Source organism: Corvus kubaryi, unplaced genomic scaffold (genome assembly GCF_017639235.1).
Source record: "Corvus kubaryi isolate FWS band 111438036 unplaced genomic scaffold, C.kubaryi_AGA036_p1.0 132, whole genome shotgun sequence".
NCBI classification, from domain to species: domain Eukaryota; kingdom Metazoa; phylum Chordata; class Aves; order Passeriformes; family Corvidae; genus Corvus; species Corvus kubaryi.
The window spans coordinates 8,717,857-8,734,102 of NW_024580666.1; the positions used below are offsets into that span (position 1 = coordinate 8,717,857).

Below are 16,246 nucleotides of genomic sequence, written 5' to 3' on the forward strand. Positions count from 1 at the left end.
ACGGCCGTCAGTAAATCATAGTTTTTTCATAGCGAAAAAAATGCCTTTCACAAACAAGTCTGATCATTCTAACCCGATTTCTTTAAAGGCTGCCATTACACACTCACTTGTCCTTTCTCTCCCCTTCCTTCACCTTTTTAAATACACTTTCCCAGCAGTAGTCAAGAACGGGGGCCTGTGTAGTAATAACCAAACAAGTGCACTGGTCAGAAAGCCAAGATTTCTGTCACAAGGCAGCACTCAATGAAACCCGGCAAAGCCCTGGGTTTGGAACTCCTGTATCTTAATCTCCTTTGCCGATTCATCAAGTTGGCTGACATCAACTTCATTCCAGCATCTCAGTAGCTGAAAACCATTTACAAGCTAAGGGCAATTAGCATTTTTATTAGGATATTCAGCTGTCTGTGCCCCACAAGATAAACTAGTTGTGTATGTGATAGCAGCAGGTAGACTAATGAAGCACATGCACATTTCCAGTAGTCATGCAGTGCATGCTTACTCACAACCCCAAGAGGGGGAAAATAATGAAAACTTAAACCATAGCAAAAGGTAAAAGGCATGAACAGCTGGAAGCTTTACGCAAAGATGTCCCACGTGGTATAAACAGGCCCTGTTCCTGTAATCAACAATAGCAGGATTTATTGCAGTGGTTTTGGCAGAGCTTGATCTCTTGGTACAAACACTCCTGGTTTCACAGCTGCACCAACTTGAAAATGGAAACTGAATCAAGTCACAATGTTGTTCTCTCCTCCAGCATAGGCTCAGAACAATAGTAAACCTTGTAAAGAAAACAAAATTTGGACAAACCAGACTGGCAATTTAGACTATTTCAGGACGGTGTCAAGTGTGTCTTTAGCTCAAGTAATAGCATTATGTACTCTCTGCTTCAGCTTCCTCTTCAAGTTCAACACAACTCTGAATATGACTGCTTTCATGAATAGGCCTCAACACCAAATTCTGCTAAGATTTCAGGCTGCTGCCTTTTTTAGCAAAAAGTGCCTGAGTTGGCTGAGATTTCCCCCCCTTCCACACTTCACTTTCAGTAACTATATGACTTGTACAAAAAACTGTTACAAAAATATACAACGTGCAAATCCCACGTAAAACCCCACCACATGGCAGTTTAGACAGTCATAGTAAATATATAGGGGTTTTGTGAGTTTTAAGGTTTATCTGAAGCCATCAGAGAACATGTGCAGAATTGAGATCAACTCTGTTACCGAAGGCACAAGGCTGGAAACCCTGCTGACCCCACTGGAAGAACTCCTTTACACAGCACTGTGGCTTACCCATTTCCAATCTATCCTGACTGTGTCAAGGAGAACACTGACAGAAGGTGGGAGACATGGAGGAAAATACCGTACATACAACACACGGCAATGGCACAATCCAAAACCTGTTTAATTACAGACACCATTGACTTTTGTGCGCTTCAGTTTTGTTCCTCAGCTCCCGTTAACTACACAGGACCGTGGGTCAAGAGAGGTCAGGTTGTCCATCTTTCTTCCCTTTAGAGCATCACCAGCAGAACACTTTCCCGTCGCAAAGTTATTCTGAACATTTTGTGCATATTTTATAGCAAACATAAAAAGGATTACCAAACTGACTGGTCAGATTAGTAAAATAAGATTCTTAGTGGTGTATTATAAAAGAAATGTGCAAGAGTTCCTCCTAAATCAAACTACAATACTTAGCATTAATGAAAATACTTGCATAAAGCGCACTCTAATAATTTTGCCATTTTCCATTTAAGACAGGTATCAGGAAACCTTAAGGCAAACCCCTTCTTTTTCCACAACACACACTCTTTAACAGGTTCTCCCTAACATAACGCGCACACAACAGCACATCATCAAGTTAAAAAAATATTTAATGCTGCCAAAAAGTATAAAAATACAATAAGAATGGCAGTACAAAACAAAATATTTCCTAATTTATTTCTTTTACATCTTTCTACATTAATACAGGCATTATAAAAACACAAGATGGCAAATTATTTCGTTTTGCAAAGTAGCACACGCTGCTGGTGGTCTTCATCCCCTCGGTGCAGTTTACGCTGTAAACAGATAACTGAGGTCTTCTTGGTACTTAACAGACCTCACTTTTTGTTCCCGAAGAGGGGGTTCATGTCTCGCTTTGCATGTCAATAGTTTGCAGTTTATAGCTGCAGAATATTCACAAGTCTTGAAGGCTTAGGTGTCAGTCAGTCTCGGCCTGCGACATACAACCAAAAGAAAGTCACCGATTCAGTACAGAATACGGGGATAAAAAACAACAGCAAAAAAAAAAAAAAAAAAACCTAAGAACTGACAGTGGATTTGCAGCTCACTGTCAACACCAAACAGCTTCTCATGTGTTCCCTGGAGCAACTACTGCCTCTGAGCAAGTGCTCTTGGAAAGCCGTTGCTTTTCCAGAAGGTGTTTCCATGTTACAGTACGAGGCACATCCTTGCTGGAGAGTTTCAAGTACAGGGCTCAGTCCAGCAAACCACTTCCTCACACCTTTAACCACAAGCACTGCAGAAGTCTCCTTGGGCCTCAGTAGGACTATGGCAGGCTGCATCTCAGAACACATCACCTCTCACAGCTTTGTAGGCCAATCCTGCTACAGCGGCACAAAAGTAACTGTCTCTAGGCAAAGATTTCCTGTAGTGAGAAAGACACCCCAGCACTGGACACTTTTTTCTTAGGCAAGGCAAAGCTCCACTCCGAGCCTACAGAAAGAGACCTTGGTGTTCACAGCACCACACCCCCAAGCTACTACGGGTAAAATGCGTCTGAGTTCTGCAAGGACTACACTGATTCATAAAGCAGCTTTCCTCCACCAGTTACGACACATTGAAAGAGGGCTTCCAAATATTTATCCTTCCAATTTAAATAAAGACTCAGACAGAGATGCAATTTCGAACACGTTTATTTTTTGTACATAAAAATGAAAGACTGACTTAAAACTTTGGGGGCAAACAAAAAGGCCCAGGAAGACTACTGTGTGTCACATCACCTTTGCAAGTACAGTCCTCTGGCTTAAGCCACTTGGCCCTGCAGAAGACTTCCTCTTTTGTCATTGTTAATTTAGTTTCTCATGCAGTCCTCAAGTGTCTCAGGTTTTACTATAATGCCAAACAGCAAACTAAATAATTTGGTTTACATTCATTAAACATAAAGCTAACCAGGCTTTTTCATTGCCTGCATGACCCAGTCACACATACATGCATACATATTTATGCCTCCTCCCTTTTCAGGGGGACATAAACTGATGTCAGTAAACCATATTACTCGAGCTTTAACAGAATAAGCTACGTTTCACTGGCAACATCTCACTCCCATAACAAATCCAGAGGTTTATTTCCAAATTGCTATTTCACACTGAATTAAATTATTTTACTTAATACATTTCAAGGAAAATACAGATGTACCGTCACTAAGTGGACTGTCCCTGCACCAAAAACACAAATAGGAAACCTAAAGGATTAATTCCAAATTTGCAAACCCCTTGCAGTGGAGGTCCAAATGTTTGCTAGGTATTTTTTCATGAACACGTGCATGATTTGTACACAAGTGTTTATCTGAGACTCAAACACTGTTTAATCAGAGATGCCCACTATGCATCAAGTATTTCGGCTGATGCATTTCCAGAGAAGAGGGGAAGAACAAACATAGTAACATTCTGAATAGAGCCCAACAACATTTTAGAAGTAGCATGGGACCAGCCAGCAGCTTGCCAGAAACTGGGGAGGGGGAGAGAAGAGGGGTCAGAAGGCATGTCCTTCAATTTCACCCTTTAAGCATTTCCTATGACAGAGGTGACTGGGATTGACAGTTCTTCATTTTGGCCCATATTTGTTCCTATTTAACATCCAAGCTGTGCAAAACTGCTGCAAATTTAAATCCTACAGAATAACAAAGTATCACAAGGGCTTAGTGTGCAGCACAGAAAACAATCCTCCAGATTTTAGGTTTTAAGGATTAGTGATGGACCAGAAAGAAGATTTTTATCCGAATTATTTCCTGGAATGTACAAAGAGACCAATCATTTGATTTTCCTTACTATTCTCATACTGTCATGAACAATTCACTGTTCAAAACAGTTTTGTCCAAGGCTTGTACTGGTTCCTCCTCCTTAAATTATTAACAGTTAAAGACTCCCAAGGTACTTGCAAGCACAGAACCAAACCAAACTTTCACAGAACAACTGCTGCATGTGCAAGTCCTGCTTTATTGCATCAAGAAGGTAACAGAGTGTGAGGTGATCTGAATTGGCTGCCCCCTGCCCTGCCCCACCCTGAACTGAGGAATGCTTACTCAGGATCAAGAAAACTGAAAAGCCAGAATTTAGAAGATGGAACCAGGAAAAAAATCAAGTGACAACTTGACAAGCTGCAGTTAGAGCTCAGTGCCTGTAAGATCCTGGTAGCCCAGGAAATCCGTCTCATGCCAAAAGAAGGGCAATAAATGACAGTGTGGTATCAGTCTAAGTTTCGCCTGCACTTTTTCCTTAGCTGCTTTTAAGTATTTAGAATAAAATCTGGAATATTTCTGTTACAAAAGCATTTAAATTACATTCCGTGTATTTTTCTATAACCAAAATATCTTTATAAGGCACATACATTTACACCTACTATCAGTTGTAGCTGATACTGAAAAACCTGTCCTCAATTTAAAGGAAAAAAAATCTATTGACAGTCTTCTTGCTGGCTAGAAGTTACTGTGGTTGTAAAAATTGTGAAATGTCTTAAAATACATGAGCTGTGTGCCTGTGCTATGTCCCAGCAGTCAGCAAGTCATTTTGCTATTTGAGCTGGATGGTTGGTCAGCAATGCCGTGGAACAAATTGTCTTGTCCTACTGATGCACAAGTTCCCAAATCCAGTACTCTATGAAACTACACTTGTTTTCCTCATCAGGACCCTTCAGCATCTGTTTACTATACAAACAGCATAGTCCAGAATAGTATCGGCTACTGCAAAATGAGAATTTTAAAGAGTAAACTGTACTTAGCTTTGTGTAGTAAATGTCAGAGTAATTGGGCCCCATGCCTCGTATATGACTACCAAGCTTGGATGTACTGGAAAACTTTGAAGTCAATTCCTTTGAATAAGGAGCAAAGTAATCATCCAGCTCTTTGAGTATTTTTCAGCAGTAAATCCAAGAAGTGCTTTACAAAATGGGGGAGGGGGGTGGAAGAAAACCCCCAAGACCCCACACCCAACAGAAAATGGAAAGAGAAAACACAACTTCTCTGAAGTCACCCAACAAGGCAATGCTTGAATAAATAAAATTCACATTTCAAAATACAATCCAATCCTACACATTATTAGATTCTAACTTGAACAACAAGCTACATTCAGCCACATACCATTTCTGTATTCAAAAGTAATTTAAAGGGCAGAAAATGGTTTGTGTTACATTACTATATAGAAAGTGTTATTGCCCAAGTAATGGAAAGGGAGTGCTCAGTAATTTTAAAGGAGCTGTAGCACAGATATTCCCAAAATATTAGTCAAGTGTTTTACTAGCACGTCTCTCTAATACAGTGCTGGGGAACCTGAAAAGCAGTTCTAGACTTTGTGAAGCTACCAAAATGGCTCATACAGCTGAAAACACTGGGTATGGCAGAACACTACCAACATTTCTTTTCTATTAGAGCAACCCTTGAAAGTCCACCTACAGTTTCCTTTGATGTGCTTTCTACACCTAGTACTGATGAATTAATTTTATTTTTTCTAGCAATTAAAATCTATAGACACACAAAACATTATGTTTCACATTTAATGGAATGTCAGAACTTGAACAATGTTGGCCTTCAAACAGTAGCTGAAGTCTGAATTAATTAACATTAATCAACAGTATAATTTGCAGTGGGAGCTAAGTTCTCAAAAGCCTTAAAAAAATCAAATTTCTACGTCTTACTTAAATAATGAAAACTACAAAAAATAAATAAGGAATGCAAATTAACAGAGTAGAAACTGGCAAGTGCTTTATCAGACCCCTAGCTGCTCATTTCAAACGGGAGAGTCAAATATGGGGAATGGTTGCACTGTTCTTTTCATGCACAAATTATAATTACATTTAGTTTCAAATTGAAATTCTTTTGGTCAGAAATTTGTACAAACTGAGCTTTTGAAAGTACAGTGAACTACAAAAAGATTAAATATGCAATTATAAAATATATTTATCCTAGGTCGTAAGAATATAAAATGTTTATGTTCATGTCACTAGTACATTACACATTACACATATTTAAGGATAACTTCTTTGCATTAATAATGTAAATGATACAACACTGTTTATTGCTTATGTCAGGCATGTAAATTTAAATCCAGACAGCCTTCGGTAGCTAAACCTCCATGGTTCAGCATTTGCTGAAGATCTGGTAGAACACCATTTTTAAAAGTGTATAAACAGTTGCGGCAAGTTTGTACCTGCTCATATAAACAAAAACCATCAACTCTCTTGGGGGGGCAGCGGTTCATTTTTCTAAGTACCTGCAGGGGAAAGTCCTGAGATGTCGACACAAGATCAAGTTTACATCACTTCTCTATTGTATGTAACAGTCTGTACCCATTCCAGGAATAAGGAGTTTATGCTTAAAGTCACACCCCTACTCATTACCTTCCAGCAAAATTAGCCGTTGGAGAGGTCACACTTACTGTTTACTTACAAGGAATGTTATTGAAAATACATTTTCCAGCAATAAGCACCAACTAAAATCAGTGTACCAAACCCAATCTTAGTGAGAATAGGTTTCCAGTATAACCACCTTTTTCTTTTTCTTTCAGTCTCATTTAGCTTCTGCTTCATCTGCTGCAGCTTCTGTGCTGTGTTCGCTCTTCTATCCTCCCGCAGTCGTTTTCGGACAGAACTTAAAAAGAAAAAAACGTAAATCTTACACTGAAGAACAGGAAAAAAGGCTATTATCATATCCAACACTTCCAGTAGTTAACCCACCAGTAGCATATGACAGCAGTATATAAAATCCAAACCAAGCAATCTTTTATTATGTTTTAACCACCTTAATGTAGAGAATTTCAGATAGTGAAGCCCCATGAATAAGTAAATGACAGATGTAAAGATGTACATGGTACTTCATCTACAAGTTCAACAGAGAACAGAGTTAGTTAAATTATGTGAGCAGAGGCTTTCACCCCTGTCTCTGCTCCATTTGGTGGCTGAAATGTTTTGCATGGAGGCTGCTTTTATACGCAATGCCAGGTATGATGTACAAGCGTCACAGTACTTACACGGCGCCTCCACTGCAGAGTTCACACCAGCCTCAATGATACACTGACCCCAACCCCTACTCACAGCTGCATGCGGCTTTAATAGTACTCATCTCAGGATGTAAACCAGATCATGATAAAGGACACAATAAACCAGAGTTCAGTGTGGTACACTACCAGGACCACCTTGTAATTCTTGTCTCCAAAAGTGCCCTCACAATCTCTAAAACAGCATAACTCTGACACAAAAACCAACTTTCTTTGACTTCCAACACACAGCCACCACTCACATCCATACCCTCACTCCTGCTTGTGAGGGGTTCCTTCAAACATCTACAGAATTGCTGTCATTCTCTCTCAAAACACTCATGAATACACAGAAAGAAAGCCATAGGGGCATTTGGTGAGCCAGCTGTTATTTCAGAATTCCAGCTTATCTACACAGAACTGCTGTGTCTCATCTCGGGCTGCAGCCCTTTGGGACAGACACTGCCTCCTTCTGTTCACCACATGGCTCAGCTTGGCACAGCCCTGGCCCAGTTTTTGGATCTCTGGCCATGGATCAACATTTGGTGACCCGCGTGTTGGAAGACCCAAGTGACACACGGTGCCTTCCAGCTGAGGCATCAGCACTCCTAAGAGAAAGGCAAATTCACCTGACACAGCTGAGCCACAGGAACCTACTCTCAGCAGGCAGATTTAACACGAACAGAGGCTAATACACGGCTCCAGTGATACAATTTCAACCACTATACAGAAAGTGGTATTGTGATCAAACCTTTGTGTTTCTGAGGAACCATGTATTTTTTGAAACATAAGTTAGCATAGTATTTAAAAATCAGTATGAAATTATGCTGGACAATTTTAGGACCTCATTCACACTGCACAATGGAGTTCACTGACAATCTGTAAGAAAATGCTTTCAAAAGTGTGAGGTCTAGCTGGTTCAGTTAGAGACATTTGCTTTTCTTCTCTTGACCTCTGAACAGTAAAACCATATCACAAAGAATCACTGAGGTTGTATTTTTAAAATCATTAAATAAGACAGTCAAATACCACGTGTCCTCCCCTGCTACTGCAGAAAGATCTTGAAGGTTTTTTACAATAAGAAAAGCAGACAATAATTCAACCTTTTGAGAGAGTGCATCTGCCTTTTAAAAGTTTATCTTGCCTACTTTTCAATGTTCCCATCTGTGATATCTTGAACTTTAGTGGACAGGTCAGTGTTTATTTTCTCCATTTGATCTTTGTTCTCCAGGGCTATGCTGTTCCCATTGTACTTCTCTGTGGTTATTTTGGTTGGGTGTGGAGGAGACTGCTCGGAACTTGGCGCTTGGTCCTCCTTAGAGAGCTCCTTCCACCGTTTCTGAAAACAAGGAGAACATATTTCAAACATTCCCCTAACATTAAAGGGCCCCCTTGCCAAGATGTCTTCCAAAAGAAGAGTCACAGAAGTAGATTAAAGGAACTACCAGATCAAGAAAAAAAAATTGCTACATGAAGAAATAAAGTTCGGTCAAGATGTGTCTCATCCAACAACCATGAATGATCCTTTTTTCTGTTTCTCTGGGATGGTGCCACTGTGAAGGCATGAGGCCACTGTCTCCAGGGTCTGTACTGTCCACAGCAGCTCCACAATTAGGAAGCATCCTGTCTTAAAAATCCTGTGCTGTCCAGCACTTCCCATCTCCCTCTACTTGCTACAGGCCTGTGCTGTGCTCTTACCTTTTCTGGCTTCAAAATACAAAAGGACCTTGTATGCAAGAACTGCCTAAGAAGAGAGAACTGGGAAACTTTAACAAAGAGTTATCTATGCCAGAGTCATGGCCTACTATTTCACCTAGTGGCCCATTAGTCCAGAGATCTACTGCATCATAAAAGAGTTATTCACCTTGTTTTGAGAAGTAATCTGAAATGAGATGGAAGAAAAAAAGAAATTGCAAGTAAACCTGTTTTGCTATATCTCTGTCCTAATGATAAATAGTCTGAAGGACTTGCTGCAAAAACTTCATGCAGAAAAGAACCCTAGAAAGTGCACAGGAAGGAAAAGAATCAGCCCTAAAAAACAGTCACTTCTTTTCTCACACAAATCAGCCAGTGCCTATAAAGACATAAAATACCTTGCAGGAAAAAAATCAGTTACTTTTAAAAGTCTATGGCAAGGTAAATGAACTGAAAACTGACTCTTCTCAAAACAAGTGATAGATTCCTGTCTGTGGAATGACTTCACAACTGCTGGTCTAAACTAAATATCAAATTCACAGAGTGATATTAAAAAAAACAGCTACTTATAAATGGACTGCTGACAAAATGAGTTTTAACAATGAACCAACTCCTCCACTGCAAATGAAAGTTGTGTTTGCACATTTACTGACTTCCAAAATCCAAGGAGATGTCAGAGATAAACATTTGGCTAATGTTAAATTAGAGAGGCGTTCAGTAACTTCAGGCCCTCTCCATCACTAGCAGAGAGAAGTGAATACCTCTCACATTCTGAAGAGTACAACTGTTCCTTATGGAATAAAAATGATCTAGCTGACCTTAAAAGGAGAAATTTGCTTTTTAAGAACTGCCAATTGATTTTCTGCACATAATGCTGAGGCCTGAAGAGAGAAGCACCAGGACAAATGCCTGCACTGCAGGAAACACTGGTTTAAGAAATATCATCGGAACAATCATAACAAGAGAACAAATGAGAAGTGTGCCTTCCTAGGCATTCTCTTACTATGAATAAATAACACACTTGAACATGACAAGAAGTATTCGGAGTTGAATGCTCCCTCATATCCCGAAGTAAGAAATCCTGTGATCTAGATGGGTAAGTGTGGGAACCAGAACTGCTCCGTTTGGAGCAGTTCTTTTTAAAAAAAGGAAAGCAGAAAAATGTTACTGGACACAATACCTCATACCACCAGAAACAGCTTCCAGAAAATGAAGAGACTAAACTGCTGTTAGTCTTAGGATGAATCATGAAGTCTTCTAGACACAGGGCACAGGTGTCAGACCAGCAGCACACTATCTAGGTGTTGATTAGCAGTTGTGCAAAATTATTTCTTTATTTACACAGCAAGTCAAGAAACATTTGTTAAAGGGAAGAATCAGACCACTACCGGTACCACAAAGAAAGGAAATGTGCTTTCGCTTATCTGCCCTATTCGTGATTTTAAGAAATCAACAAAATAAAAAAGCCCTAGCATATGAAAGTAGAATTAAAGGTGTTTCAAAGCCTCTCCTCCCAGTTCTCCCTCCCACCTAGCCCCAGCCACTTAACACAGCTGTAAGCTGTTATGTCTGCAAGCCACACTGATAAAACAGTGAGATTTGGTAATCTCTTTGCACCCAAAATCATTGTATTTGGCTAGACTGTACTAACTGTAACACGAATTTTAAAGGTTTTTAAGAAAAAAGGCAGTTTTAACCAAAAAATGTTATCTGTAGCATCAGGCAACTTATCTGCTAGGAAAATACACAGCAAACATCAAGAGATTCTAAAAAAGATCCTTGCTATTTTCAAAGTGATACTGGGCATTACTTTTCACTTTTCAGTATTGAAAATACTGATTGAACTTTTTTTTTTAACATTTGGACAGAAAAATTATTTTTATATTTTATCTAAGAGGGGACATATACACAGGGTTATAAGTTTCATTTGATAGAAGGCACTGAACAGTGCCTCCTAGGCATCTACTAAAAAAGGCTAATTATTTAAATCTCACAAAATTACATGTTTTAAAGTAATCTGGAGCCTATTTTTTACTACTGTTGCAATCTGCTGTTCAAATACATGGAGCTAACCATGGAGCTAAACCAGCTATTTACCTGTATAGTTGAATCCCCCATTATAAATTTTGCTCCTTCTATTACAGCCATATATGAAAATCTTAGTTGATCAGGAGTCTGAATAAGTCCCATTCGATATTTTCTCATATCCAGTAATACCTTCTTAATATCGACAGAAAATGGGTCTTTTTTCTCCATCTGTAAAGCAAGTTACATTGAAAGTGTCAATGGTATATAAAAAATAATTACAAATAAAAATTAGTCATAAAATTCAATCTAAAAATTCATTTCTCCCTATTATGCTTCTATTAGTAATATGGAAGATTAACATCTCAAATGATTTCTAATTTGTTTTTGAAGGAAAAATGCAAACCATCTAATGAAAACTTACTATGAACAAGTCAAGGATCATGTATTAAACAAATAAATTAGTACCCTAATACTAAGTCTTAAAATTAAGACATTTAGATATGCTCAATTTCATTCAGGCTTGTATTCAGACTTTGAAATAGGACTGTAAGAATCAGAGCCATAAAGTAGTATTTCCTACTGCTTCTGAATAGAGCAGTAATTCAGACTGACTATGGCAGAAGTTCCCTTATTTAAAGGAGAATCCCTAACCCAAGCCATGCATACACTTGTCCCCACATTACATACACAGGGTGTTTTTGAAGTATACTTGCATCAAAATATACCCCTATGTTTTTCAAAATGTATAAAACCAAAGAAAAACTGAAGTAAAAAAAACCAACAAAAAGTAAGTTGAGAGGATCTAACCAAACCGGAAAAATGTGTCTCTTGTAATTTAACTGAAATCCTATTTCAGTTAAACCTGTGCTGTCCTTTTCACTATTACCAAGCAGAAAGAGAAAATTCTGTGCCCGGACTTCTAAGTCCAACAAAAATTTAAACTGATTTAAAATATTATTTAACATTCAAGGTTCACTCACACCATGAGCAACTATAGATGATGCAGTTCACTAAGTAATCAAAAAATCTATACATCCATGTGGCCCTGGAACTGGCTATCAAGCCCCACCACCCAGAGGGCTGCACAGCAAGGAAATTCTGCACCGCCCACAATTACACACTGCATGAGAATCAGGGGCATGCCTGAGTTCTCATCCTAGTTCAGATAACAATTTCTCTGCATCCTTAAGAAAAGGGCTCTTGAGCAAAAGACTTATAGATTCAACCATCTCAATATATATTCACAAGCTTTTTTCATATTAAAACCCAACTGATCCTCAACCTTTCCTAAGCACATCTTAGGTAAAAGGAAAAGAATGTTTACAATTTACTTTCCAGGAAGCTCTGAAAATATGTAATGTACTTCAACATGGATTTGTAAATGCATTTCAAGAGCTGTGTTTTTGCCATCAAAATATGTGAAGGGAAAAAAAGCATGCTGTCTTAATTTCAGTTTCCACTGGAATGTCATTAACTTCAATGCTTTTAAAGCCTTCTGACCAAAAAGCCCATATTGGGAAGGTTGGCAGGGTGTCAGGAGAAAGAAAGAGGTGACAGAGAAAATGCAAACACTTACCAGAACAAGACAAGTATCCACTAATGAAAATGTGCCGGAACGTCCTATTCCTGCACTGCAGTGAACTACTGCAGGTCCATGTTCAGGACTCAGTGAACCAGATTCTCTGACTTTAAACAGGAAGTTCAGGAATGAAGCTGGGGATTCAGGAACTCCAAAGTCTGGCCACGTAGTATAATGAAAATGAGAGATCATCCTGGACTCACCACTCTAGAAGTGAAAACAAATAAACAGTAGAACTAGAAAGCATTCCTCTTTGGCTCAGTTAGCGCACATTTCCCCAGTCGCAATCAACAGCTATTTTCTATTTTAAACATCCCCTTTAGACAAACAACCCAGTAACTTGCTTCAAGTTGGATGACAACCAACAGTGCAAGCAGAAGCAGTTTTATCTGAGTCAGTAACTTTCTCCTTTGTAATTATTACCACACACATTCTTTTTTTCTTCTCAAACTTCCACTGCTATGTTTGATTTGCTTTACTCCTTACTCCCAAATACCCTTCTTTTTCTAGCAATAATGCAGTTCAATGGCTGACAGCAGTTACTAGACAGCTAGAACTAACATGACTGAAAAAGCCCATGTCAGCATTGTATACACTCTGCACTCTTGCTCAGAGCAAGTTTTAATGCCAAGAGGTATTACATCTCCTTTATACTAACCACATTACTGAGAGGAGCAGGAAGCATTCCTTCCTGGAAAAGGCCTATAAAAATCCATACAGCAGGATGTCTAGCAAGACTTCTGCTGGACATATTCTTGTTTAGTAAAAAAGGAGGATTCCAAAATCATACAGCTGCTTTAGAACCCCTCTAGCAGAGTTTCTTCTCCTAACATGATGAACTAACCCCAAGTACTGAAATGACAGCATGAAAGTATGTATATAAAATCTGGATCATACTTTTATGGAACTCACTTCAGACCTGCTGTTAAATGCTACTCCTTGCCATGGTGATTCTGAGACAAAATGATCACCCATTTTAGCTCAGGAATTTTAGAAATATTCAGTTATTTTTACCCTCCCTCCATTACATCCAATTTTCCGCATAGACTGAAATCGACATAAACTTTGGCAAAGTTTAAACACAAAGGATTTAAAATATCAATGTATTCCAGAAAAGCTATTTTTCTTCTTCAGCAACAGTAAAATATAGCCATGAAATTAAAATAAATTCTACTGTTCTTCGTCTGCTCAGTCTGTTTCAACTTCTTATGAGAGACAACTTATGAAATTCCTTTGTGAAACTAAAATATGGTTTCTGCAGTAACAAAAACACTCTCCCAATTTGTCTTTTGCCTTCAATCTCTGATACTGCAAGACTCGCCAATACTTTCACAGAAAACAGTGGATATTAACATGACTCCAGTCACTCTCAAATGCACAGTTATCTTCCAAAAATATTTTGTCTTTTAGCTAGGTGATCAACAAGGACAACAAATTGTGATCTATGATATTGGGAAAACGAGTTCACACAAAGATTTTATAGGGGAAAAAAGAGTATCAGGCCCTAAATTGTATAAATATACTGGGGCTTCCCTTTGTCTGGAGCAAAGCATTAAAGAGTTTGCATTTTCTTTCCTACTGCTCTTTTGTACCTAGTTTTTCAAGTTAGCAAGCTAACTCACAAATCAACTGAAATGACCTGTTTGTTTAAAAATCATGGAGATATATTTTTTGTAAGAAATCTGGAAATAGCACTTAAGCAATTTCCTCTATTTCTAAGAAAAATAATTCATCACTTTAAAAACAAAATTAAGAAGAAAACTCGAGAGGTGAGCTAAAGGCATGTCATAGGTTAGCAAGCGTAGTCCCAGAAGGGACGTCCTTGCTAAGGGGTGCTTACAGTTTCCTCTGGGAACTGATAGAACCTATCAGCTGGCCAGTTTGAATATGGACAATTCTCTAAGCCACTTAAAGTTGTGATCACCTCTGTGATCCACATTTAAGAATAGGCAAACTCCCCCTCCAAGCTCTCTCTCGTTTCCGGCGCTGGGACAGGTGGCTGCGGGCCCCGTGTGGGGGCCAGCGGGCCCGGCCAGGCCCTGCTTGGGCCAGGCCGGGCCGGGCCACGGCCATCCTGGAGCCGATGGATCTGTTCCAGCCGTGGAACCCCCCCCACTGCCTTGCCGTGGGCAGCCGGAGCGGCTCGGCTCTCCCCCCTCTCCACTTCGATAAGAAAAATTCAACATTCCAGCTGCAAAGCTGCAAGGCCGAGGTGAGATTAACCCTTTTACTGCTGTGAAGAGCTGAAAACCTGAGGGAAGAGAGAGAGGAGATGCTTAAAGCTGAAAGTCTGTTGTGAAGCTATGATGTATCAGAGTATCCTGTTGTAATTTCATGAAGATATGGGGGGTGGAGTGTTCAACTCGTGAGCAAAAGCACCTGCGCTGAGATAGGCAGATGCTGACGCAGCTGTAATTTCATGAGAAGTTTGGACAGGGAGAGATGAACCAGATGAGGACTTTTGCTCCAAACGGGAAAGGAGAAAACCTCAGTCCCTAGAGATGCTCCCAGAGATAGTCCTAAAGATGAAGATGATGAAGACCCTTTGCTCCCAGGGAAGGAGAAGGGCCTCTGTTTTTGTTTCTGAATGGCTCAACCTTAAAATTGTACCCCAAAAAACTTCAAGAGTGGACCCTCGAAAGCAGTTGCGGGAAAAGCTGCAAGTCGGGGGAAGGGACTCAAATGCAGGCAGAGAGACTCCTCTTCCTAAATGGACTGAACAATATTTGGAAGTGGGCAGCTGTCTCGTTGTGATAATGTTTTCACAGCATGAGCAAGAAGAGACTTCTCTTTCTAAATGGACTGAACAAGGTTATTATGGAAGTGGTAAACAGACTGAATATCTTAAGGGTTGTCTTTTTACATTGTCAGTGGGAGAAGGGAGGAAGGTGGGGGGAGGAGGAGAGTTCTGAAGGTGGTATAATTTTTTTTCCCCCTCTTTTAGGTCTGTTAATAAACTTCTTTATATTCTTTCAAGTTTAGTGCCTGCTTTGCATTTCTCCTAATTCTTATATCACAGAAGATAAACAGTAATGAGTATTTTGGACCAAACCACTACACTAAATTGGTGTTTCCGCCCGGTTGCAAACCGAACCCGCGACAAGGCACGTGCTAAGTAAAGGTTAAAGTTACTTCTTCTGAATCTAGACAGTCTTTGTAGGTGGTAATCGATACTCCCTACTTCAAGATTCTGAAAAAGCATTCCAGATGAAAGCATCCCTTACACCTCAAGAAGGCAAAAATGCCCCTTTTTGTCATTTGATTTTTGTAATCTCAAAAAAGGTGACTTGTAGGGTTTGTTTGGGGAGGTTTGGGGGAGAGCAGGGGGGGGTTGCGTGGTTTTTTTCCCCCAATCCCATTCTGTAACAAGCACTAGCATCCTCTTCCTGAAGAAAAAAAAAAATATGGCCAACTGTCACCCTAATTGTATAGTAATCCGAAATAGTTATTTCTAAAAGAGAGATGAAACAGTGCTGTTGTACATGTCACTCTGCCCTAACCCACAGAATTACATTTTTCTTTCCTTTCTTGTATGAAGACTTTATCCAGCCCATGATTTTCCATCCCTTCAGCTCATTATAAAAATACCTAGTCTCTTCATCTCTCTACAAGAGTCCCATTGCAATGTGCTGGAACCAGCTGGTCATCTTTGAATTCGTGATCTCTAATCCTACAGCCAAATCCCATTTGAGTATTTC

General features: G+C 39.5%; 1 protein-coding gene across 5 annotated transcripts in view; it reads right to left on the bottom strand.

Moving 5' to 3' along the window:
- Positions 1-1,380: 1,380 nt before the first annotated feature.
- The window catches only part of PTPN2 (protein tyrosine phosphatase non-receptor type 2), a 31,808-nt gene continuing 16,942 nt past the window's right edge, over positions 1,381-16,246 (bottom strand). For 2 of the 5 annotated variants that reach the window (XM_042032020.1, XM_042032031.1), the window contains 5 exons: positions 12,546-12,755; positions 11,039-11,197; positions 8,395-8,585; positions 6,760-6,861; positions 1,381-2,214 (listed from right to left, as the gene is read on the bottom strand). In XM_042032020.1, the coding sequence (XP_041887954.1) occupies positions 2,193-2,214; positions 6,760-6,861; positions 8,395-8,585; positions 11,039-11,197; positions 12,546-12,755 (684 nt within the window). In that variant the 3' untranslated portion in view covers positions 1,381-2,192. Of the gene's footprint in view, positions 2,215-2,896; positions 6,862-8,394; positions 8,586-11,038; positions 11,198-12,545; positions 12,756-16,246 lie in introns of those variants that run through there. The other 3 variants (XM_042032004.1, XM_042032012.1, XM_042032041.1) reach the window with 2 other exon arrangements.